At 43.6% G+C, this 24,944-nt stretch overlaps 2 protein-coding genes across 6 annotated transcripts in view; one reads left to right on the top strand and one right to left on the bottom strand.

Moving 5' to 3' along the window:
- VIRMA (vir like m6A methyltransferase associated) overlaps positions 1-15,138 on the bottom strand; it is a 29,824-nt gene extending 14,686 nt beyond the window's left edge. The window contains exons 1-11 of one of the 2 annotated variants that reach the window (XM_035126437.2): positions 15,052-15,138; positions 11,882-11,997; positions 10,290-10,376; positions 9,949-9,997; positions 8,621-8,789; positions 8,209-8,331; positions 7,481-7,777; positions 4,926-6,075; positions 3,879-4,370; positions 2,488-2,657; positions 608-690 (exon numbers count right to left, since the gene is read on the bottom strand). In XM_035126437.2, the coding sequence (XP_034982328.2) occupies positions 608-690; positions 2,488-2,657; positions 3,879-4,370; positions 4,926-6,075; positions 7,481-7,777; positions 8,209-8,331; positions 8,621-8,789; positions 9,949-9,997; positions 10,290-10,376; positions 11,882-11,997; positions 15,052-15,114 (2,799 nt within the window). In that variant the 5' untranslated portion in view covers positions 15,115-15,138. The remainder of the gene's footprint in view (positions 1-607; positions 691-2,487; positions 2,658-3,878; positions 4,371-4,925; positions 6,076-7,480; positions 7,778-8,208; positions 8,332-8,620; positions 8,790-9,948; positions 9,998-10,289; positions 10,377-11,881; positions 11,998-15,051) is intronic. The other variant, XM_035126438.2, reaches the window with a different exon arrangement.
- Positions 15,139-21,294: 6,156 nt separating this feature from the next.
- ESRP1 (epithelial splicing regulatory protein 1) overlaps positions 21,295-24,944 on the top strand; it is a 43,476-nt gene continuing 39,826 nt past the window's right edge. For all 4 annotated transcript variants that reach the window (XM_035126447.2, XM_035126446.2, XM_035126445.2 and 1 more), the window contains exons 1-2: positions 21,295-21,772; positions 22,692-22,820. In XM_035126447.2, the coding sequence (XP_034982338.1) occupies positions 21,641-21,772; positions 22,692-22,820 (261 nt within the window). In that variant the 5' untranslated portion in view covers positions 21,295-21,640. The remainder of the gene's footprint in view (positions 21,773-22,691; positions 22,821-24,944) is intronic.

The following is a 24,944-nucleotide window of genomic DNA, read 5'->3' as shown; positions in this document are numbered from 1 at the left end:
AATGGAAGGTTACCACAAAACACCTTAGAGCTAAACTAGATACAGTAATTACAAAAATGTTTTAAGTAAATAGCTCCCCATAGCTACTATTTACATTTTAAAAACTGCATTGAATTAGCAGTTCTATTAATAAAGTCACATCTAGTTTTGCTCTTCAAAAAGGACACTTAGAAACAGAGAACCAACAATTCCTTCTTGAAAAACATTGACTACTTTTTAAAAAATGTTATTATGAGGATTATACTAAAAACACCACACAAAATGGTCCAATATAGAATGTACTTGTAACTAAACATTTCTTGATAAAGGAGTACCAAGCAAACTTTATGATAACCCTATGCCAGGCATAGGCAAACTTGGCCCTCCAGATGTTTTGAGACTACAATTCCCATCATCCCTGACCACTGGTCCTGTTAGCTAGGGATGATGCGAGTTGTGGTACCAAAACATCTGGGGAGCCGAGTTTGCCTATGCCTTCCTTATGCGTTTGGAACTGTGAAAACACAGAATTTTTCCTCCTTTATATACAATGCAAAAGATCAACCAATGAAATAGCTAGGATTGGATTTTTAAGAAAATGCAGGCATTGAGAATGGTTTTTACTAACCTGTTTAATGTATTCAATGAGATTTGGGATGCAATTAATTTCAAACCGAAGTGTTTTCAAGGGTTCCAGCCATTTACCAAGTTCTAAAACAAACAAGGCAACTTGAAGAATGTTGCATTATGTAAAATTGTGCATTCCAGAAATATGGTGACAAACATTAAAGCTACAGGCCTTTGTATATAAATCAAGTTAACTTTTAATACAACATTAAAACTGCTTTAATTCAAAGAATCAAGACCAATGCATAATATGAGCCCGTTTTTTATTTTGTTTCAGTCTGAAATTATTCTTTATTATACCACATTTCAGCTGATTTCTTCAGCTGAGAGCACCAAGAACACTGCTGAAGATCTTTTTCTATAGGTCCAGGGATGTCTTTATCAAAAGTTAGCTTATTTCCATTAAAACAATCAAAAAGGTTCACTTCTATTCAGCAGTGGAAAAAAATCAGTATGACTTGGGCTGCTATCCTATGTATATTTACATGGGAAGAAATCCCTATGATTTCAATTCAACTTACTGCAACATATGTGGTTGCAGCTTTAGTATGAGTCTTAGAAGGATTTTGAAAAGGTTTTAATATTGGATTTCAATGCCATAAAAAGTATCTGAACCATGACCATCTGTTTGTCCCAAAAGGCAATTTTGCCCAGCATAATTCAAACATTTAATCTCTTGAATATTCAATATTAAACCCCATCTTAGCTACAAAGGCCTCCTGTGTCCATATTCTAAAATGAAAGTTTTTTTCCTCAGCTCAGAATAACTTGAATTTCTTATTAATTATATACAAGCCAAGGCTATCTTGTCTCTCAAAAACAAAAACAGACTGAAAATTCAATGGAAGTACTGGCAGGTGGAAAACCAAAACAGAGCTTTAAAAACACAGAATCAGCACAGCATTTTAAAACAGCACAATTCATGATAAAAATCAAAATTCTAATAAAGGTACACTTTTGTAATGTTGCCTTTATCACCAGCCTAAAAGCAGGTCATGAAGGAGTCAGGCACACCTATTGAGATGTCTTTACAAATCTTCAGCACTATAAGTCAAAAAGGCTCTCTCTCCTACCTCCTATTTGCCTTGTTTCGGATGCAGGACTGAAGGAGATCCTTGAAGTGGAATGAAGGTCCCTGGCAGGCTAACATGGGCAGGTGGGGTTCCCTAGATATTCTGACCTAAGGCTGCTTGGGACTTTTAAAAGCCACGAATAGTAAAAGAATCCATGTAATGTAAAAGCCTGCACACAAAGGGGTCTCCTTTCATCGTCATTGTCTTGAAGTGGGCATGACAAGATTACAACAGCTCCAATTTGAGAAACACATTTACAATGGAAGCTCTCTGGTCATCATCAATGTCTAGTGACTTTTTTTAGTATTCCACTGTATAAGATGACTGGGCGTATAAGACGACCCCCAACTTTTCCAGTTAAAATATAGATTTTGGTATATACTCGCCGTATAAGAAATTCGGCCTGGCGTATAAGATGACCCCCGACTTTTGAGAAGATTTTCCTGGGTTAAAAAGTAGGAATATACGCAGGAATAAACAGTAGTTTGTTCTTTGAACAGGAGCCCCCTACGTTGCTTCCTTAGAAGATTTCAAACACTGAACATTTTTCTGCAGCTACTGAATGACTCCCACCAATGAACAGTACACTTCACAAACAAGAGAACTTTCTGTGTTTCAAAGCTTCTTTGAAACTAGGAAAAAAGCTGCAGAGTTTTTCAATGAGCCTTTCTAGTAATCTGTATTTACCAAAGGAATCTCATTACTCGCATTATCAAAAACCAGAAGGTCAGGAGAGCCTTAGCAGACACCAAAAAGATTTCTCCTAAACTGCTTCCAGCAACTGCCCCATTAACAACACATACTGTACCTTGCAGTTTGGTGTTATTTTCATCAGCTTTGCAAAGCTTCAACAGCGGTGCTGAATACTGCTCAAGCATTTGGACATCACTGGAGGACTGAACCACCAGCAGAATAAGGATGCAAGCATAATTATAGGCAACTGACTTCTTTGACTTGGAATCGCTGAAACAGATTTTTCTGAAAATTATGACACACTTCACATTTGAATCCGTACATATATACTTACAGAATACTATTCAGATTTTCATTTACAAAACGATTATTTTGTATGGAGAAGAAAAAAGTTCATACTACAAGTGGGAGTTTGCAAATGATTGGCATGTGATTGATTGACTCAGCCTTTTCTCCTAACTTCTCCACTTAGTTTCTCATAATCTTTTCAGAACTCAAAACAGAAAAGTCAATTATATTGATCAGAATCAGTAACCTACAGGAGGGATAAAGAATAGAACAGCTCTGATTTCAAACGCATATAAGCCATGCCACAGGCAAACATTCACCTCCTTAGCACAAGCTAAAGTTGTGTATGCCACTTTGATCTGAAAACCCCACTCTTTCGATTGTGAATTTAACTACAGTATATTATCCTGGATAATAAAATATGTTTATCTAAATTATGCTCTTGATCTGTGTAGCCAGTCTCAAGCAAGCATGAAATGCTCTCATAACGACAACATGAAGGAATCAGAAAATAGCCATGCAGCTTACACTTCCTGTTATATTTCTGTCACATGCAACATAGAACTTCTGCGCAGATAACTTGCAAATCTCCACACTGGTGGTGTGATATGCAAAAGATCAATCTTACAGGATATTAACATGAGGAGGAAGCACAACATGCTCACTTCTCCCCTCGTTCCTTGGTTTTAAAATGTTTGGTTTTGCTTTTAGCTATTCTTTCATGTCATCCATGGTGTTTTTGTGGGGGTTTTTTCAGAGGAAGTAGCACAGCTTCATATGCTGCAGAGCTAATATTTTCAAACCTAGTTATCCTGAGCCCACCCATTTAAAAGCAGGGATTGGAGAGGGGGGGTGAGAAATCTGTTTAAACATCTCAAGGATTTCCTTTCTGCCCAGCAGCAATCAGAGCCAAATCGCCAAGCATTGACTGGGATGAAGAGGTTACTAACTCATGGGCCAGCCCATACATATCCTCATACTATGCTGAGGAATGAGCATGTACCACCCCAGAACCAGGAAAGCCTGGTTCACTTCTTTAAAGGGAATGCTTTGTAAAAGGAGAAAAGTGAGGAGGGTAAGAAGTTGGATTCTGTACTGCAGCAAAGTTCCGTAACGAGGAACAATCCCAAATTAAAAGTTTGTGAAACCTACATCAACCTGCAAACATCCATTTAAAAGCATAAAACCTGAAGCAATGTTTAAAAATATTATAATTACCCTAAAGCCTCTTTGGAATAGAACTCCATTAAAGTAATAAGACTCTGGAGATTCTTCTCAAGGCTGAAGACATGGGCAACAGCAGCTCTTCCCACGGGGTTAAAAGTGATCAGGTAAAGGTTATGAAGCGTTCCCAGGAGATCTGAATGGTCAGTTTCATCAGTGGCTGTGAAGCGCTGGAAATGGCAGAATAGTTCTGAAATGCACTGCAGCGTCTGTGTTGAATGAAGAAGCCATGGGGGAAAGGCTTCATCGCTAGCCCCATCGGTCTGGAGACCTTCCTCTTGATCAGGGTCAGAGAAATGGCAAAAGGCTCGAACCAGCAGGTTTGTGGCTTCGTACTCGGAGAGGAAGAAAAGAAGGCCCTTCTGGGACTGTGCCAAAAACCTCAGTATATCCCTGGTGGTCTGCAGCACTCCAGGGTGCACATTCGTTATTGGATTGGATAATAGCAACGTGACAGATTCCAAGAAATTGTGGTTATGAAGGTACCTGGAAATAATGTAAGAAGCAGCATGCTGAATTCCATTAAAAAATATAGTACATCGGCAGAATTTTTTTATTACTACTTTCAATGCAATGGTATGTGAAATAGCTGCAGAAGTGTACAACTCTGGGTGGGATTCAATAAAGTTTTACTCAGAACGGAACCAGTGGAAATAAGGAACACTGCATTAGAACCTGAGAAATTGTGATGTGCCCACAAGCATTCACTAATCTTCAAATGTGAGCAGGAATTTGAATCCAGATCTTCTCAGTTCAAGTCTGGCACTGTTCACCACCACCTCACTGACTTAAAGGATTAGAGTGAAGAGACTTGATGAAGACAGTGGAGGAGTTTTGTTTAGTTATGAGATGGCATGACAGAAGACACAGAGAGGGAAAGGGAAAGGGGAAAAAGAGACAACAATCTAGGCTGAAACATCTCCCAACATTGAAAGACCCTTATTAAGTAGCACACATAACATGCATTGCAAGTACTTGTGTCAACAACCAAGTGGCAGAAAGCAAACAAATTGGAACATATAAAAAAGTAAGGCCACTCACCTGAAGAGCACTGGGAAAGGGTCGTCCCTTTCTGGTGGCCCCGTAATACGTGCTGTTGTTGGAAAAGATTTCACTGGTGGCTGGATCATAGTGTGAGGGGCAGTCTCCATCAAATGCAAGATCTCATCCAAAAGGTTAATGAGTTTCTCCACTTCTCCTTCACTCATACTGGAGGACTCCAAAAGATTGTCCATATCCATTGGAGTGTCCACATCATTTTCATATTCCTGGCTACCCCTTTCAAGTCCAGTGTCCGTATCCTGCTCAGGCTCAGTGTGATTAGGAAGAGATGGAGGATATTCCGCTAAGTGGTCAGCAAACTTTTTGACCTCGGACAAAACCTCGTAGAAGTGGCATTTCTGTAAAATTGCAGAGCAGGCAGTGACGACCCTTACGGTCTGATCCAGCAGGATGAGCTCCAGTAGTCTCTGGTAACCACTTTTTTCATGCACCTCTGAGCCGCTCCTCAAAAATGCCTCCATTCCTTCAGTCATGCTAACAACACTATCCAAAGCTTTGAAAGCATTGAGTTTAAGAGAAGAAGAGACGTGATCCGCAAAGAGCAGTTCAAATAGAGAATTAATTACTCCTGCTTGCAACAGGCCCGTTATCCCTCGAGTTCCACATTCTGCCAGCGAGGAGACAAGTTTTGTCCCAGCTTTAAGCTGACGGACATTCAAAGCAATCGGCTGTCTCAGGGCTACCTGTAGGTTTAATGACTGCATTGTCCAGTCAACCAACTGGCTTATATAATCTTGTTTTGGGTCCTTTAACTGCAAGTAGCTAAGCCCTTTGACTATTAAACTTGGAATTTCTTCCAGAGCAGTGACCCACTTTGCACCCCTCTCCTCCTGATATAATTCTAGGAGTTCAGTCAATTTAGTAGAGGTCTCAACTGCCCCTGAATTTTCCTTGTCTGGATCTTGATCTTTCATCTTAGCAACTTCTGTTTCAAAAGTAGTCTTGTAGGGACAGCTAAAGTACAGAAGAGGCCCAAGTTCCCTATCAAAAGGATCATAGGTCACAGGTGGCACTCTGGCTAGATCCTCAGCAGTGTACTCAATGTCAAAGCTTGGGTACTTAAACGTCTCACGTTCCAAGTCAGCAATTCCATCTTCATCACTTGAAATCTGCTCATAACCATCATCCCCTGAAAAGAAAAGTTTTAAAATTATCTTGTTGAATCCATTGAACCAAAATAAGCAACAAATTACACACATCCATTAACTACAGCTTTGAAAAATAAACCATCTTCTCCCCTTTTGCTCATAAACATGGGAGCCCCAGCAGTAAAACATTTGCAGGATGCCTTGCCAACCCATCAGCTAAGCACTCACACACAAGACCAAAAGGTATCAACTAACAATAGAAATATATAATTGTACCATATAATTAGATTATCTCCACAAGGAAAATTCTTAAGCTTGGTTTTTATTTATTTTAAGACCACCCTCTATCTCGTAGGATCTTGAAGTGGTGAATACCACAATACAGTCAGACTAAAATATAAGGAAACCACTCAATCCATTCCCCAGTAACATTCAAACCACCATATCCAGCTAACAGTCCTCACCCAAAGGATTGTATGAAAAGATTATTTGTAGTATTTGTTAGTCACTTTATACAAAAAAGTATTAAAGCAACAAGATAAAATACGAATAATTTAAATGAATTAAAAGTCAAACTGAAAAACAATGTACAATACAAAACACTTAAAATGCTCATCTGAGGATTAGCCCTGCTGTACCCCACTAAAAGATAAGCAGCACAACAGAGACTAACTGAAGCACCAAAAGTCTAGCAAACAGAAGCATCTATCACCCAAAAGCTGATGATACCAGGAAAGTTTCCCTAGGGAGAGTATTTCGAAAAGGGGGCCCACCACTGAAAAACTCTCCTTTTGTGTAACCACGCTTTGCACCTCCCTCATATGGAGAAGTGTTTAAATTGATGTCTAAAACTCATGAGTAAGGGAGGCAGTCATATCTCCTAATGAAGGGAGTTCCACAATCTCTCGTGTTACTGTATGTCAGACCATGCCCATCAACAAGGACCACAAACATGAAAAGACAATGACTCGCAACTGCAGTTATAGCACAAATAATATTTTGATAGAAAAGGTAGAAAACCTATACGCCACAAAACCTTCCCTAGTGTCCTCTGAAGTGCTTGGCTTCCCCCCCCCCAAAAAAATACTACATATATTCCACTGTCTCAGGACCAGATCACACACACAGAACACTTATCATTATTAGCTTCTAGTGACAACTGGCGTAAACTGACTGACACAGGTTAAGTAACTCAGAACGTTTGCATACCCCGGTCAAATCAAACAATCGGTGATTTTACTCAAGGTAAACCAAATGAAATTAATGAACATGACATTAGGTGCATTAACTTCAATAGACCTATTATCAGTAAAGCTTGAACACTACTCAATATTTTTCAATAGGGACAGTTCACACATTCAGCTGAAAATCAACTGTTCTGTGATGAAGTGATGAAAGAACATGTATGCACGTGCAACTCAGTCCTCAGTTTCTGTATTTGCCTACCTTCACCCTCCTCCTCTTCTTCAACATCCTCTTCTTCATCCTCCTCCTCCTCCTCCTCTTCATCCTCTTCTTCATCTTCTGGAATGCTCTCTACTGTTTGACCATCGTCATCCTCTTCATCTTCCTCCTCCTCCTCAACATCCACCCCCTCTTCATCATCCACTTCTTCGGGCTGGTCTTCTTCCACTTCTGCTTCATCAGAATATGGACCCTCCTGGTGAACGGATGTTCGATCAGGAGATATGGGCTCAAAGTAATCCTCTCTGTGATCAACGACGTCATCTTTCTCCCCAACCACTGGAAATAATGTAATCCACAGCAAAATTAATTTAAACAACTGTCTTTTTCAAAGAGAAAGCAGACAACAACAAAAGCTAAACAAATAATACCCATGGTATAATTTAATGTTCTGCTAAGAGAATTCTGTGTATTTTCCATACAATTTAAATCTTCAAGCTAGGACACTAATAAACTGCTGCTTTGGTTTTGTAGTTTTAAGGCAAGGTTAGCCTCCATGGACCAATACTGCACAGATGTTTGCCAATTCTCCCGTATGGAGCAGCCTAATAAATGCACCTGTCACAACTGCTACTTCCCAGTGGTGAATTCAGTTGCAGCTGGAAAATATACTTACTAGAAAAACAGCAACACTTTCTCCTCACTTAAATTATGCATGCATCTGGACACAAGTGAGAAAGAAATGGAAAGAAAGTTAAGTTCCAAAATACCTGATACGGGCATTGGCTCATCTTCATCATCATCAGGAGGAGGGGGGCCAGGTGGAGTTCTTGGGCCTCTAGGCTGTGGTCGTGGAGGACTGCCATTAAACTGATCCTCTTTCTCTCCATCAGCTGTAAAAAAAAAGCATATAAATGAGCTTATAAATAAAGATAAATAAATTCGTGGGAAGCCTGTGGGAAGTTGCTGAAAATGAACCACTCAGTAAAAAACTGTAGTGGTGCATGCATTAACTTACAGATCACAGACAAAAACTTCAGCTGAAAGAAGTAATGAGACACAAACGTTTTAGACGTAGATTATTTAACTTCTATGCGGGTGGGGGGGGAATCACTTCCTTCTATTTGCATTTCTTTTAAAAGAAAAAAAGAATTTTAATTGGATTCATTTTGGAATGCTTACCAGGTTTCGGAGTTCTTTTCAAAGCTGCTTGTTGCTGAGGAGGGGGTGGCGGCGGTGGCGGCGGAGGGGGAGAGTCCCTATCATGGCTTATTACTCTGTCAACAGTGCCATATATTGCAAGTGTCAAGCAGTTGTACCAGCCTCTCAGAACTAATCCGTCAGTGTTGACCTGTTTTTTAAATGAGAGAGAACATAAAAGAAACAAAGATAAACCTTTAACTTGCTGCACCTACCCTACAAGAACAGGACCAGTATACATTTGCAATGTAATATAGTTCCAGCTATGTCATTGTTATATTTCACTTACAGTAGTTCTAGTTACAGGTAGGTAGCCGTGTTGGTCTGACATAGTCAAAACAAAATAAAAAAATTCCTTCCAGCAGCACCTTAGAGACCAACTAAGTTTGTCATTGACAAACTTAGTGGTCTCTAAGGTGCTGCTGGAAGGAATTTTTTTATTATGTTACAGTAGATATAAATGCACTTTGCAAACACATGAGGCACAGACTCCTGTAATAGTTTTGAAAGCCTCAGCTTTTTTAAAAAAAAGAAAGACAGTGAGCTGTGATGTGAGGGGCATGGGCTGGACAGAGGAATGTGACTTGATGAGAGTCCCATGGGTCAGATAGAGAGGACTTAAAGGTCACCTTCTGCTTGTGAGCCAGAGGTTCCCCATGGCTGGCCTACATGCACAGGTTCTCTAACACACACACACGTGAGACAGCATCTGGCTACATAAATGCTGGTCCCCCTACCATGTGCACTTGGCCCACTCAGACCAAATGTTTCTAATGGGCTTCAGATGGCCTGCACTGCATCGCACAATGGACTAAAGCTAATCATACCTCTCCCTAGAGCATTTATTAGATGGCACTTTGTTTTTAATAGAGAGTGGGAACCAGGTGAGCACCTCTGGGGAAGGGCATTCCAAATGTGATCCTCCAAGACTGAGAAGGCACTTGCTCTGCTCACCACCTCCTTATTTCAAATGATTGTGGGACTCTGATGAGGAGACTCAAAGGACTGAGGCAGGTTCATGAGGTAGATGGCAGTCCTTCAGATAGGTAACAACCAGCACTCTAAACTGCTCTTGGAAACAGACTAGGCACTGGTATGCATGTTTGAGAACTGTTGAGAGATGCTCTCTATAGTTGGCCCTAGTGAAAAACCTAGCAACTATGTTTTGCACTAATGAAGCTTTCTGAGAAGTCTTCAAAAGTACCCCAAGAACATCCCATCACAACACAGCCCAGTGTAGAGGTTACCAGGCTCTCGCTGTACAGTTGTCACTAGAAGGGTCAATCTCAGAATTTATAAGTGATTGTTACCTTGGCATTAGGTCTGAAAATTATTGAAGAGTTCTCATCATACTCCAGGCTGTTGAAATAGACATATTTGTTAAGGTTCAAAGAAACTGCACCAACATATTTTACAACCAGATTCACAATGGTACTTTTTTCAAGCAATATCTAATGAGAATGACAATTATCTATTTTTATATTTAGTAGCAGAATAGAGAAACTCAAAGCCTACATTTTCATTTACTTCAACTGTTTTCTTCATAAACAAGACACAGGGAAACTAGTAGCCAGGCTTACACGGCTTGCCTTAGCCCTGGTTAAGTCTTACAATAGCACCAAGATTATGAAAGAATTATATAAATGCTTACCTTCCCAGCCTGTCAAATACAGGGGCACTTGGTTTGCTGACATTGTTGAAAAACAGGTCTAACTGAAATGTGTGAGGAGATGTTTCACTGAGAAGAAAGCCAAAGTGTAAAAAATTATTTTACAGGACTACAATAAACAAGATAATCAAGCCTTAAAATACCAATTATCATATAGCCACAATCTGCAAGAAGTAAAGAAGTGGGGAGCTTTTTAATAGTATTTGACTATAAAATTAATAAGCCACAACTCAAGTGGAGGTGGAGAAGGGTAATGAGGAAGCACACAGCTCATTCTCAATCCAATAGTTATCATGACATCTCATCAAGCCATTATCTAATAAACCTAGCATTGTTGAATCCAAAGGTAAATCATACATTGTTATACTTCCCCCCCACACACACACACTATCTTAACCATCACATTTGTAATTTCAGACGAGCTCATCACATATGTAAGAGGCGTGCAGATCTGTGACTGCACCTCCATCACACATGTGCTATTTGACACTGCACAGATTTGGTAAATGATCATAAATGCTTGGAGTCAATAAAGATCCTGGTTTCCATCAACCCCCCGCTGCAAAACCACATCCCCTTTCACCACGCTCAATACTAAAGGGATTCTAAAGGGATTCCCCAAACCTTGGAAGTAACTTTTGGGAAAGAGGGACAGAAAACTGCCACCATGGGAAGACGTGGGTGAGCACACTTCTTACTTCCTTTTCCTGATTTGTTCTAATCCTACTTCGACATAATACCCCAACAGGGCAAATAAGGGTTGGAGCTAACCAAAACTGTCTCCAAGCTATGGTTTGCCAATTCACTTCAAACTAAACGAACTTTCCAGCTTTGTGCTAGCCTTGTATTAGGATTGCACAAATCCACTCACCAGTTCATCGGGGTCAAATGACCCTGGCATTCTGGCTATGGACACTGTCTTGACGCAATCTAGATCCCTCTCTGAGTTCTCATACTGTCCTAAGCTTTCGAAAAGGCTGATTCCAGGAGATAGTGCTGGATGGATCTGGGAGACCCAAGTTCAAGTCTTTCCGTCATTCTGTGGCCAAGGGAAAGTTTCTTCCACATCTCTATAATGGGAGCTACAGAGTTGTTGGGAAGGAGAACATAACAAAATACTTTCCAAATTTAAAATGCTGTTCAAATAACCACTGGTAGGTAGCTGCTAACTTCCAGAAAAGGAAGACTAGTTTCACTATGTGCTGAGCAAGTTCCAGCTGCTCGGCCCAACTCCCTTGCCTCAGATGGAGCTATTACTTGGCAAATGGGAATTGCCAACAAGGGAAAGCTTGCCTTTATCATAGGACTCAGTGAGATACAAATCACCTCCTTGCTTCAGATGACATTGGGGGAGCGACTGCCTGGTATGACACCACAGAAGAACAAGAATGAGAGCCTGGATACTCCAGGCCCCATATGTACACCATGTAATTTTTGTTCCTGTACCAAATTTGAGTTTGACTTTGAGAATATTATGTAAGCCTTTGTTTAATTTACTTTGAGAGGCTCTAGGTGCTAGAAAGCAGGGTGTCTATATTCTAAATAAAGAACTCAATTAATCAATTTGCACTTACCCATAAGCTCTGTTTTCAGGTAAGTTAGAATGAGCTCTTACTCCTGGAGGGATGACACGTACTTCATTGATGTAAACCACGCATGGAAAGCGAACCACATCTACATTACTACTTTGCTATCAAAAACAAAAACAAAGTGAACAAAATTCATGAAGGTTAAAATACATGGCACAGCACCCATAAATTGTCTAAAAGGCCAGCAATGATATGACAGCTGTATCCACCCACTTTTCCTGACAAGTGCCACCCACACCATGCTGCTTACCATTTGCGACAGGCAAGGACATAAAAAAATAAAATTCAGAGGTGACATTCAGCCACTGAGTGCGGCTTTTGAAGAGTAAAAATTAATTTTGCTTTTGTTATATTAATAGTTGCCTACCTTTTTAATGAGTATTTTAACAGCATGCATCCCATACTGATATGCATTGCTATATTATTTTTATATACAATAAGTCTCTAAACTCTCTTTCACTCACTTCACAAAACCACAGCCTAAGGCATTATCTGGGCTGCTGGGATGTCATGGAATATTCACAACTACTATGGGATTGGGCCAATCAAACATTGCTGTTAAAAAATGAATGTTCAATGTTATCAAAAAGACAGAAAGCTATATTCTGACATCAGGTAACTGAGGTGCAGGAAGAGATGATGAACCAAGAGTTTGATTGGATGAACAGAAAGACAGAATAGACAATGATCCAACAGGAACTGAGGAATACAGAAAAAGTTTGCAATGTGCTACAGGAAAGAGGGGAAAGCAAGACAGAAGGTGTATATGCAGAAAGCCTGGTACTTGGCCATAACAAAAGGAAAGCTGCATGATATTAGTATGAAACACGGTAGTAAAAGAACAAGAAAAGCATGAAGATTTAAAGCTTCACACAATGACTCAGTCACCTATCAGTATTTAAATGCACATTCAATGGCCATAGCATGCCTTTATAAAGCTACATCTGGCTACAGATGATCCAGGTAAAAAAGTAACCATTAAATGTTACCAGAGGAAGCCTTTCACCAATTCCTGAGGCTGCCATCCTAAAAAGTACTTACATCTGAGTAAATATGCTCAGGGTTGTATTGTTCATGCAAACGGAGCTCAGGCTGGAAATATCACTATTTTACAGGACTGAAATGTGCCCATCTTATTTTATGCTCAGTAAAGCATTTCAGTTCAAATGGCTATTAGGCAAATTGTTTTAATATTTATTAAAGATAAGTCATTTTAAGAAGGGAATAAAAAAGTCTACAACTTCTGCTGGTTTTTTTGTTTGTTTTGCTCTTCTATTACTGTATTGTACACCACACTGAGGAATTTTATTGAAGGGAAGCACAGAATATTTTTTTCTAAATTAATACATTTGTGGCCTATGAAGTCAAACACAACCCACTAGTGACTCCCTAACCTTCTTGTTTCCTACTTGCCCCCAAAATGGCATATTTTTGGTGCCTTGAGCACCATTTGGTGGGAAGGCATAATACAAATGATAGATACATGTACTGTACCTGATAAGATACATGGCAAGCTGTATTCAGCTTGGAGGGTGAAAAGGAATGCAGGCCTCTGCTATATGTAAGCATACCGTATATATACCCCAGCCTTCCCCAAGCCCAGATGTTGCTTGGCTTCAGCTCCCATTAGCTCCAGTCAGCATTTTCACAAGCATCTTCCATCTGGTCTTCAAAAGTTTAAGAACACTACAGTCCATCTAATGAATATTTCACTTTAAGCACAAGTAGCAACTTCACATGCTCCACATTTGTTGAGTGAGCAAGTGTCTTAGTGGGTAAAGGTCAAGAGGCAAAATATAATACAGTATAAACAATTGCAGCATACATCTGGTTATACTTGCATGATGAAATGTACTGAAATCCAAATAAATATTCCTAACCCAACATATGGGTCATTTGGCATGCATAGACTCCCCTTACTCCAAAAAAAAGAGGCATGCATAAGTGTACCGGATATGTATGAGAAAATATTTGAAAATGGTTTCCAGCAGTTCGCAGGTAACTAAATTTGACAAATTAATGCTAGTGTTTGTGTAGTTAGGTGCAACAGCACAAACAATAATTCAGAATTCAGCCCACCTCACCTGTATTACCATTTTCACAGACACAAATGATATCACACACAGGGAATAGAAGGGACTCTACCTGCTCCCTATCTCTCACCAAGCCATATAGTCTACTGCATTGCATACTTATGCTTTCGGCAGATTTGAGTAGAGAAAGACAAAGACAGAAGATGCATTCTACTTTTCACAGTATCTCACAACTTAAGAGACTTAAAAGATTTGTTTTACCCAACCTACTAGCGCAGGAGAAAAAAGTGCTGGGCCAGATTCCCATGTCAAGGCAGGGGGCATCAGAAGCACAGCTACAACAACATGCAGATAATTCAGCTGCTTGGAAAGCACGTAGTACTGGACTTTGATGGCTCTATACATTAAGGGTTTTTAACCTCATCAATAATCTCCTCTACATAATAACATACAAACAGGGCAATACAAATTGTCAGTAAGGCTGCACATACTTAAGATCTCCAATTAGCCCATGATTGTTTCGACTTAAACTATTGCTGTTACTCCCACTTCTACTGGCTTTTTCTATCCCAGGGGTGGGGAACTATGGCCCTCCTGATGCTACCGAACTGCAACTCCCATTTCCTCCCACTACTGGCTACATCGGTTGGGCTGGCATAACTTGGAATCCAACAATATTCAGAGTGTGTTATCATGGGTTATAATCGATGTTAGTAATTGCCACAGAGTAGCAGGTATTTAAGATTAAACAACACCTAGACAACTGACAGGCTTTTTATTTTTACTAAAGGTAAGGCATCCCATTCCTATAGTCGAACCCCTCCCCCCAAAAAAAGAAAAATGTTTACATCTGTACATGCGTGTGAACTTCTATACGAAGACGCAGGTGCACCTACTAAAGAACGAAACGGGTCAGAGCTGTCACTACTCTCGATGCACGATGACCAGTTTCCTTTGTGGGGCCAGAGAGAGGAAAGGGGCTCTAGCCCCGCCCCAAGGGTCCGACCCCTCCGCATAAAATCAACCCTCGTCCCTGGAGCAAAAAAGACTAAAACTCCACTATGCCCGTCCTCTTTGGGCGCCCGTCAAACAGAAGGAATCGGCCCTCGCCTCCCCCGTTACCTCTGTGCTCTGGTGCTTGAAAGTGTCTAAAAACAGAAGCTCCGTTGTTGTGTCCGCCGCCATTTTCCTTCGGCGGAAGCACCTCGCCTGACACGAGAAGCACTTCCGGAGACAAGGAGGAATGGCATGCAGCGGAGCAGGGGGCGCATGCGCACTAAGCTTCTTTCCAGCCGTTCAGAAAATAGATGCTTCTCAGCTGCACAACGTGCTTTTTGGAGAAGCAAAGGCCATGTACAGTAGTTGTGTGGGGGGGGTGCGGTTAAGGCGTGGTATGCAATGTGCCCTTACTTGGGAATGATCCCCATTAATCAAGTGCGTTGTTTCTGAGTAATCTTTCTACGTGGGATCGGGGTTTAGACCTCTGCAGCCTTACTTGGGAGTAAGAAGCATTTGGTACAGGGAGAGTGCCTTCCGAGTAAACAGGGTGTCCAGCTGCGGAAGTTGGGTGAAGAGGAACAAAACTCCTGCACCTTTAATAATTGTGTGTTAGAGGGGATTTCAGTAGGTGTGGCTTGTTATGCTGCTACACCTGCTGAAATTCCCTCTTTCACACATTTATTAAAGGCGCAACAGCTCTACCCTACAAATTTGTTCGTTTGTTTCATAAAATGTATATGCCACTTAATTGCGGGGGGTGGGTCTCAAAATGAAGTTGCATTGAATCCGCTCCTGGGAGTACGCTCCTTTAAACAGTGAGAATTGCTTCAACTGATACTGCATAGGATCAAACTACGCTCCTGTGCATACTTGTGTCTGAGTAAACAGCGATACCTGCTTCTGAATGTGCGTAGACTTGCTGAAAGTAATTCTATAATCCTCAAATCATTGAACGTTGACAATAAAAAGAGCGCCACATCGCAGGCAAACTATGATGTGATAAACATTTATTTACAACCATACACTACTGCTTATAAGCCAGCCTGTACTTGTTAGAGGATCTGGTAGAAGTCACATCCAGGATTTAAAAAATGTGTCCTCTCGAATTCACATAATAATTATTTACAAAATATACCATCCACCCCCACCCCCAAAAACCTACCATTAGATCACAGACCACATCTGTCTCGGAGGACTGAACGGTATAAATCACATATCTTGTGCTTTGGGGGCAGAAACATGGATCCACCAAGACCATACTCCGTCATGCCTGACCTTGGCCATGCCGGCGGACGCTGATGGGAGTTAGGGGCCCTATAACATAGGAATGGCTACCCTTGCCTTGAAGGAAGAAATGTCAATGCCATAAATATTGCTACATCGGGATTCTCCCTAACTCCCAGAGGCCCAACAGAGATACCTGTGTGACTCACTTCTGAGTAGATAAGATTGCTCTGTGTCTCTCTTCCCCGCAGCCACCCCCTTTTGGCACGGCTACTCTGGCCAGAGGCTAAGAAGGAGCTCTTCGAATCCGAAGCAACCTCCCACACGCAACCTCGCAGGCGAGCGAACTGCAGTGCAGTGCGCAGACTCAAAATGTTCCATTGAGAAGAGATGTTGGTAAAAAATTTTATGAATGGCAGCCGGTGCAGAGACAGTTCGCCCGCAGCCGCTGCGTGCAGACGGCCAAGAATTGCCAGGAATGACTGATGATATTTCCCCCGTGTGTGTGTATGTGTGTCCCCGATTGTTGCTTACGGTGAGAAATCATTTGCCCTGAAAAAGAGGGCGGGGAGTACTGGTAACGCTGAGCATGTTAATTCCGAGCGCGGCGGCTCGCTCCTCCCAAACCTGATCGCCCAGTCCGGCGGCGCCACAAAGCTCCTGCTCGGGCACTGCTTCCTGCAGGCAGGCAGCTGCCCGCCCGGAACTGCGCGCACGACTTTGCAGCAACTGCTTCTCCAACCTTTTTTTTTTTTTTTGCAGAGAGCGGGAGGGCGGCAGGATGGAGCTGAGCTGATAAAAGGCTAAAAAGTGGAATCGGACTAGGATGGTATGCGCATGGAAGGCTCGCGACTCGCGGCTCCTTTCTTCTGGAAATCGCATCAGCAAGTAGGAGAGCCACCGAAGAGCTCCAATATAAAGAGCACACTGTGAGAGTCTATGAAAATGGCATCTGTCTGAAATCAGTCGCCAAAGCACGCACCGCCACCACCCCTTAAAAGAAAAAAGGGGACAGTGTGCTCCCGCTCCGTATTAACTTGAAAAGGAAATACTGTATATATATAAGCCAGCAACCCTGTCTTGAAACAGACCACAGGGGGCAAGACTATTCCCACGCAAAATACTCTCTTCCTCCGCCCTCGCCTTTTCCTGGTTTTGTTTTGCGCTCTGCTGTGGTAAGTCTGCAGCGCGCAAATCTCAGGCACTCCGCAAAAAAAACAAAAAAAAAAACTCTTGCGCCATCATCAAGTGGAAAGAGACCTACCGCGCCAAGTTGTTTGTCTAACTTGTCTCCGCCTTGCCATTCCCTATAAACAAAAAAAAAACAACCTGCCTTATTCCGAGTCAGAGCAATGGATCGATCTAGAGATGCGCCCAGACTGGCAGGGTTTCTCCGGGGTTTCTGCAGATCTACTTGGGGATGTTGGGAATTGAACCTGGAAAACCTGCTGCATGTAACCCTTCTCCATTGTTTCCGAATAAGCGGCTGGAACTATTAATAATATTACAGTACATTTATTAGTCGCTTTTTTGCCAGGGCGACTCAAAGCGACTTTTGAGCAAACAAACACACACAATGGGATGGGACTGTAAACCCGCATTCAGTTCAATAGTGGGTATTCTAAGGCTGAAATCCTATGCCCACTTTATTGGGAGTAAACCCTGTTAAACTCAAAGGGACTTAACCTTTGAGTAGGATTGCACTGCAAGTTCTCAGGATTTGGGGTTGTTTTTACAGAAGCAAAGAATAGGAGAGTTGGAAGGGACCCCTAAGGGTCCTTTAGTCCAACCCCCTGCGATGCAGGAATCGCAAGTGGATCATACATGATAGACGGCCGTCGGCCAGCCATCTGTTTTAGGGCACTGTGTGTTCTCAATTTATGTTTTGTCATTTTATGCTTCATTAAGCCGCCCAGAGAACAGTGCTACTATCCAGCCTTCTATAAAAATAAGAAACCACGCTTAATTCGGAAGTAGCTCCCAAGGTGTGAACATAAGGCTCTTGTAGTGGGGTCGAAGAATTGGAACCTTGGAGACCAGGATTCAAATCTGCACTTGGCCATTAATCTCAATGTGTGATTTGGGAATAGTTGTGCTAATCTACCTTCTCAGCGTTGTGGAAGAATATCGTACGCCACCTTGAGCTTTTTGGAGGAAATAGGGATTTAACTGTAACAACTTCCTTGCTCAGAAGTCAGTCCCGCTGTGATAAATGGAGTTTCCTTCCTCTAGGAAATGTGCAAAGAAATGCTTCCCAATTCCACACGTGTTCCTGAAAAATCAGTCACAGGGACGCACTCTTAATGAAGAGAGCAGCTTATTGAGACTTACTTCCTGGTAAGTATGCTATAGATTTGCTCAGTGACCAGGCACCCCCAAACTGCGGCCCTCCATATGTTTTGGCCTACAACTCCCATTATCCCAAGCTAACAGGACCAGTGGTCGGGGAAGATGGGAATTGTAGTCTAAAACATCTGGAGGGCCGAAGTTTGGGGATGTCCATCTGTCCCAGTCCATTCGGTTTCTCAACCCCATGGTCACCATTCTCACTGTCTAGCAGATTCGGAATTAAATGTCTTGGCAACAGTTGTTTTGAATTATTTTCTTTTGACCTCAAGCACTTGGGAAAAAACTGTCAAAATCTTTCTATCATTTCTAGTTTTAGTTAAGTATTCTTGTTTATCTACTTGATTTGGGAAGGCAGCTGCGCCCATGGCGGACTCTTCAAACTGCTTGCAGCCTGTCAAATCGCAGGAAACCAACGCTACCCACGGGACAGCTGTTATTAATCTCCAGTCTTTTATTTCGGCAGCTTCGGGCCCAGTGGGCGTTTTCTTGGGCTGCAAAAGCTGCCACAGAGGAACTATTTCCAGCTTATTGAAAATCATTCTATAAAGCCGGATGGCTTCTTGGAGGTCCTTTTGGGTCCCTTGCTGTTGTTGGACGGCTCCTATCAAGCCTGCCCGCTGGTACTGCTAGCTAGGGAGTGTGGGAGTTGCAGCCCAACACTAGCAAGGGACTCCAGCTTAAGAAACACTAGGGCGGCAGCGGGGTGTAGTGTCCACCGAACGAGGGAGCGCGCGATCCAAATTCTAGAGATCTTGGGCGCACCAAGCCAGGTGATCCTGAAAGGAGCTGCTGGTTTCCCCGCTGCACCCAGGAATTGACCTTTTCCCCACCGCTGATGAACCGGTCTTTCCATAACCCGGAGTGCAGGGCATCTCAAGGGCAGAGTTAAAAGAACCATAGAATTCCCAGAGTTGTAAGGAACCCCGAAGGTAATCTCGCCCAACCCCCTGCAATGCAATATTCCCCTCCCCATAGACTTTTTTTTAAGGGGGGGAGTAGTAGCAGTTGGGAGGGGGACAGATCATATCCTTCAAGGTTATGAAAACCAAGCCTTACGAGGAGCGCTGAGAGGAGAGATGATAGCCATTTGCAAATACTGTATCTTAAGGAGTGTAGGACTGGAACCCATGGGTTCAAGTTACAAGAAAGGAGATTCCGACTAAACATATGGGAGGGAAAACACTTTCTGAAAGTAAGAGCTGTTCAACAGCGCGGAACAGTCTCCCTCGGGAGGTTGTAGACTCTCCTACTTTGGAGGTTTTAAAGCAGAGGTTGGATAAGCCAGCTGTCATGGATGCTCTAGCTGAGATTTATGTATTGCAAGGGGTTGGACTAGATGACCCTCGGGTCCCTTCCAACTCTACGATCCTATGAAGATGAAACTTGGTCAGACCAATGGGTCTAATCGTCGGAAGGAGGAATATTTATCTCTAACGGATAGATCCGTACATATAGCCTATTGTTGTTGTTGGGGTGGGCTGGGGGGGGGGAACCATAGCCGCAGAGGACACAGAGCACATTCTTTGTGTGCAGAAGGTCCCAGATTCAACAGGGAACTAGCCTATGCTCCAACTTTTTTTTGCACAACAGCCCTTCATATATTTGGAGGCAGTTGTTGCTTCTCCCCTTCATATTTTTCAGCTAAACATGCCCAGGTCCTTTAACGTTACTTGACTATATTGTTTTCCCGATCCTCACCAACCTGGGCGTGTCGCCTCTTCTCTGTTTGTCCGATCTCTGCCATCCTTTCAGATTCCATTTTCTGACACCACTCGGTATGTTCCCTTGTACATGTCCTTCCGTTATCCTTGGCACCCAAACAAGAAGCCTGACCTTGTGCCTGTTTACTTGGAAGTAGGCCTCACTGGGCTCCTTCCCAAATAAATGAACAAGGCACTGCAGCCAAATAACCTTTATTAGTAGGCTAGTCATAGACAGCTAGTGGCTGGTGTATATGTTACTTCTGCCATGAATCACCGGGTGGGTCCTAAACAACCCCACCCCAGCCTTCAAACACTCATCCATATGAGGAAGAACGCTGACCTACCTGTTGTTGGAAGGATCACAACCAGGTAACGCGTGTGAAATGCTTTGAACAATGCCCGTGATGGCTTACTGTTGTTATTAATGTTTTGCTAATTACTACTACTACTACTTGCATTTATATCCCACCATTCTTCCAAGGCGCTCAAGGTGGCATAGTTCTCCCCAATTTATTTTCACAACAACCCTCTGAGGTCGGTTAGGCAGGCTGAGAGTGACTGGTCCAAGATGACCCAGTGAGTTTCATGCCCTTTTGTCTCCCAGGTCCTATTAATAATATGTTTTTATTTATCTTCAGAAAATCCCAGGCCGGTTCACAAAAGGAAAACACAAAATGAGAATGCGAAATACACAATAAAGCAAAACAAACCAGTATCCCCTCTAGTCCTTGCCCAACACTCTTACCACTACACCACACTCTTTCTTTATTTTGCAGCTCTATACAAAGAAATAAAGAAAAAGGCTCTGCCGTGGAAGTGAGCCGGTCAGCCTTTTCCGGGACTTCCAGACTCACGATCGCGTGCGCCTTCGTCTCAAGCAGGTGTCCCCTGGCGCCTCACCTCGGCGCAATCTCCGTCCCTAGGTTAAAGCCCCTCGGCCTGCTCCCCTGACCCGCCCTCGCCTCCTCCCCCGCCCGGTTGCCACGTCCCTTGCGGGGAGAGAAGCCAATGGGCGGCCTTCCTCAGGTGTGTCTCTCTCACCTGCACCACGTGGGGCGGAGGAGGGGGCAGGTACAGCCACATCCCCAAACAGCCCCGGCCCGCAGCCATTTGCGCGCCTCGCAGGGGTGTTGCCCTCCCTGCGCTGTGGAATTGGCTCCTGTTGCAATTAAGCTACAAAAAGAGGCCGCGTGGGGCAGGCGCCTCCCCCCACGCCCCCGCTCTCCTAAATGCAGGTGTGGGGCAGGGACTGAGGGAGAGCTGAGGTGGCTGGAGGTGTAGGGTTGGAAAGGGGGTAGTATTGCTTCCCTGCACAGGACAGGAGGAGGGCGGCTTGGGGGGTGGCTGGGTTGGGGGCTGGCTGGGCTGGTTTTGCCAAAAGTTTGGTGAAGGTCCTTCTTCCCGCCCCTCCCTCTGTGGGGCTCATCCCCGTCGGCATGACGACGTCTCCGGGCTACCTGGTCATCCTGTTCGGGACCACCGCCGGAGCCAACGGGGCTCGGCTGGGCTCGGATGAGAGAGAGTTGATCCAGCTGCTGTGGAAGGTGGTGGATCTGGCCAATAAGAAGGTACTCCGCTTTCTTTCTTTTTTGTTTTCTGCGCTAAGAAGTGTGGGCAGGAACTTTTGTGTCCCCGGCAAAACCGAGGTGGGTTGGAAGGAAATAAGGTTGTGTGTACACCATCTATTTAATACCCTCTCCCCCCAAAAAAACCCATTGGGAACTGCAGTTCACCTCTCACCGAGCTCCCCAACATCCTTAAACTTCTGTTCCCAGGATTCCTTTATTTGCGTGGTGGGGGGGGGGATGCTTTAAATGTGTGGACGCAGCCCAGCTCCCATCCAGTGCACGCTTATTTGGGAGTAAATCCAATTGGATTCCGTGGGATTTACCTCTTGAGTTGTTAGTGGGGTGGTGGTTTTTTTTTAAATAAAAAAATATGTGCATGGATTTTGACCGTAAAGGTGTTTGAAAAGAAACTAGACTGCCCCCAATAAACCCTTCCGGCTTAAGCAGTGTGCTCGAGGGGTTGTTCAGGCCCGGCGCGGCGCTGCTGGAGCCAGCCTGGCGTTAGAACGCTGCGAACCCCGACTTCGAATCTCGGCCGGGCCGCGTGTAAACTCTCCGCGTGCTCCCCATGACTGCCAAGGAGCTTGAAAGCAAGTCTCGATTTGTGCCCTGCGCTCCCTGGGGGACTCAGAAACCCGACGGAACCGGCCTGCACGTGTCTACTCGGAAGCAAACCCTTCCTTACTCTCCCAGATAAGCAGCCGCAGTGTAAACAAACGCTTGAAGAAACGAGGGCCTTGATTTCCAGAGGCTGGGCCTACATGGGTTAAAGAGCCCGGCGTTGGCCCAGGTTAGATCCGGTTTACCAGCAACCAGCTTGGTCTGTCTTATCTGGGAATGCCTGCAGGGCAGACCTTGGGTTTATCTCTTCCTTTTGCCTTCCCTTCTTCTCCCCGACCCCTCCCTTAATTCCATGGAGTTGGGAAATCTGCATGAGGAGTTGATCGGGCCCGATCACTTGGAGCTGACGGACGAGTGCAAAGAGGAAACCGGCCTCACCGAGGACCACCTGACGCTCGCCCCGCAGCTGGAGCAAGCTCTGAGACAGGTAAGCCGGCCGTCGCCACGAGGCGTTTGCCCAGGGCCTTCTTTCTGCAAGGTGGATCCAGGCTGGGTCGTGGGAATCGGGTGCATGCAGGTTACAAGGGGGAGAAGTGCTAAGAAGACGCTCCATTTCTCTTCAGGGCTGGGCTGGGCTTTTTTTGGGAGGGGAGGGAAAGCTGAGTCACCGCAGAAGGAGCATGAAAAAGTCTACTTCTTCACCCACGTGTGCCTAAGGAAGATAGGAGATGGCTTCAGACTGCTTTTCTGCTGTTTCAAAGCTCCATGGCCATGGCATTTGTGTGTCTGCGTGCAAGTAAAGCCAGCAGAGTGGGTGTTGCTGCTGTAGAGGCATCACTTCAACAAAACAGGAACACAGAAATCTGCCTTGCTCTGAGCCAAACCATGTGTCCATCTTAGTATTGTCTACTCTGACTGGCAGATTTTCAGGTAGCAGCTTTTCTCCAGCCCTGCCTAGGGGCATCAGGGATTGAACCTGGGACTTCCTGCATCCAAGGCAAATGCTCTATCACTGAGCTATGGTCCATCCCCAACTGCCCCACAGTGACACTTACTCCCAGATAAGTGTGGCTAGAAATGGCAGCCTTGAAAGGAAGATGGGCCCTATGATTTCCCTACTGCTGTCCCAGAAAAAACCCAATTCAGAGTTGGCACACTTCCTTTCCACCTTGTTTACTCAATTCTCATTCCACAATTCTATGGTTGTTGTTGTTGTTGTTGTTGTTGTTTTTGGAGTTGACTAGAGGAAAGACCTGAAGAGTGGGTGCAGTAAGTTGCTGGTCACTACTAGTTGCTTGCACACAAGCTGGTGGAGCCCACAACTGACTAGCAAATATATTAAACATGCCCCCCCCCTCAAGCTAGCTAACCGATAATTGAGCAATTGCACCTTTCTTTAATACGGAAGGAACTGCAAGCATACAACTACCTACAAGGTCTTTCCAAAACGGATAAGAGGTTAAATAACTCAAGTTACTAAACAAATTGATATGCCCTCATGCGGAACAATGGCCACATTTTCCCTTATTGGTGGATTTTAAGAAGAGTTTGGATCTGCAGTGAATCAAAGGATAAATGATGTGCAAGTATTGTAAGGAAATAAGTAGCTGTGGAGCCCAAGCCCTTAGCTTATCATGTTAGGGGCAATATTGTGCTGCTTGCACAAAAAGTTAGATGAAGAACCTTTTTAAAATTGTGTTGAGTTAGTTATGAAACCCTACTACCATGAGGCAGAGTGAGGCAGTTACCTCAAAACAAATGCTGGGGATGTGGGGAGTGGCCATTCTTCGTGAGCCAGCTGGGATCGCTCAGTTGGTAGAGCATTGGGACTCTTTAAGAGTCATGGGTTTGAAGCCCACATTGGGAATAAGATTCCTACGTTGCAGGGGGTTGGACTAGATGACACTTGTGGGTCCTTCCAATTCTATGATTCTATGATTAAGCAGCTACAGTGGTACCTCTACTTACGAATTTAATGCGTTCCGAACGCACATTCGTAAGTCAAAAAAAATTGTAAGTTGAATCCCATAGGAATGCATTGGGAGAAAAAAGATGCATATGTGTGCCGTTGCACTGATGCATTGCATTACATCAGCTGTCTTGAATAAGCACCCCACTGGTGTCAATCGGACAGTGAGTGAGGGGCACTGAGGTGTTGGAGGACTGAGTGTGTGTGTGTGTAGCATGTGGTCTACCTTGTACTGGGTCATCTTACTCCAGCCCCCTGCAATATAGTGGAGCATTTTGTCCAAATGCCAGATTGAACCAAGATCCAATGGTTAAGCTGGTCAGATTCTGTTTTGGGGATGAGGAGAGGTTCATATTCACCTCAGGAAGCAAAGTAACTTGGGCCAGCCCTGTGTAAAGATTTGCTGAAGGTTGCTCATGTTTAATTGTGTGTGATCAAGATGCTATATAAAAAAAAAATCCTGCCTCTCCAGTAGAAATTGTGTGTGTGATTTGTATTAATGGAGTCATTAGCCATTCAGACATAAAGCTCACTGCTTGACTTTGGCCAGTCACATTCTCTTGCCTATCCTACATCATAGGCTATTATGAGGGTGAAAAGGAGCAATGCTGTGTTCTGCTCAGAGTTCCTTGGAGGAAGGGC

Source organism: Zootoca vivipara, chromosome 8 (assembly GCF_963506605.1).
Source record: "Zootoca vivipara chromosome 8, rZooViv1.1, whole genome shotgun sequence".
Classification (NCBI taxonomy): domain Eukaryota; kingdom Metazoa; phylum Chordata; class Lepidosauria; order Squamata; family Lacertidae; genus Zootoca; species Zootoca vivipara.
This window is presented reverse-complemented; position numbering and strand designations above follow the sequence as displayed.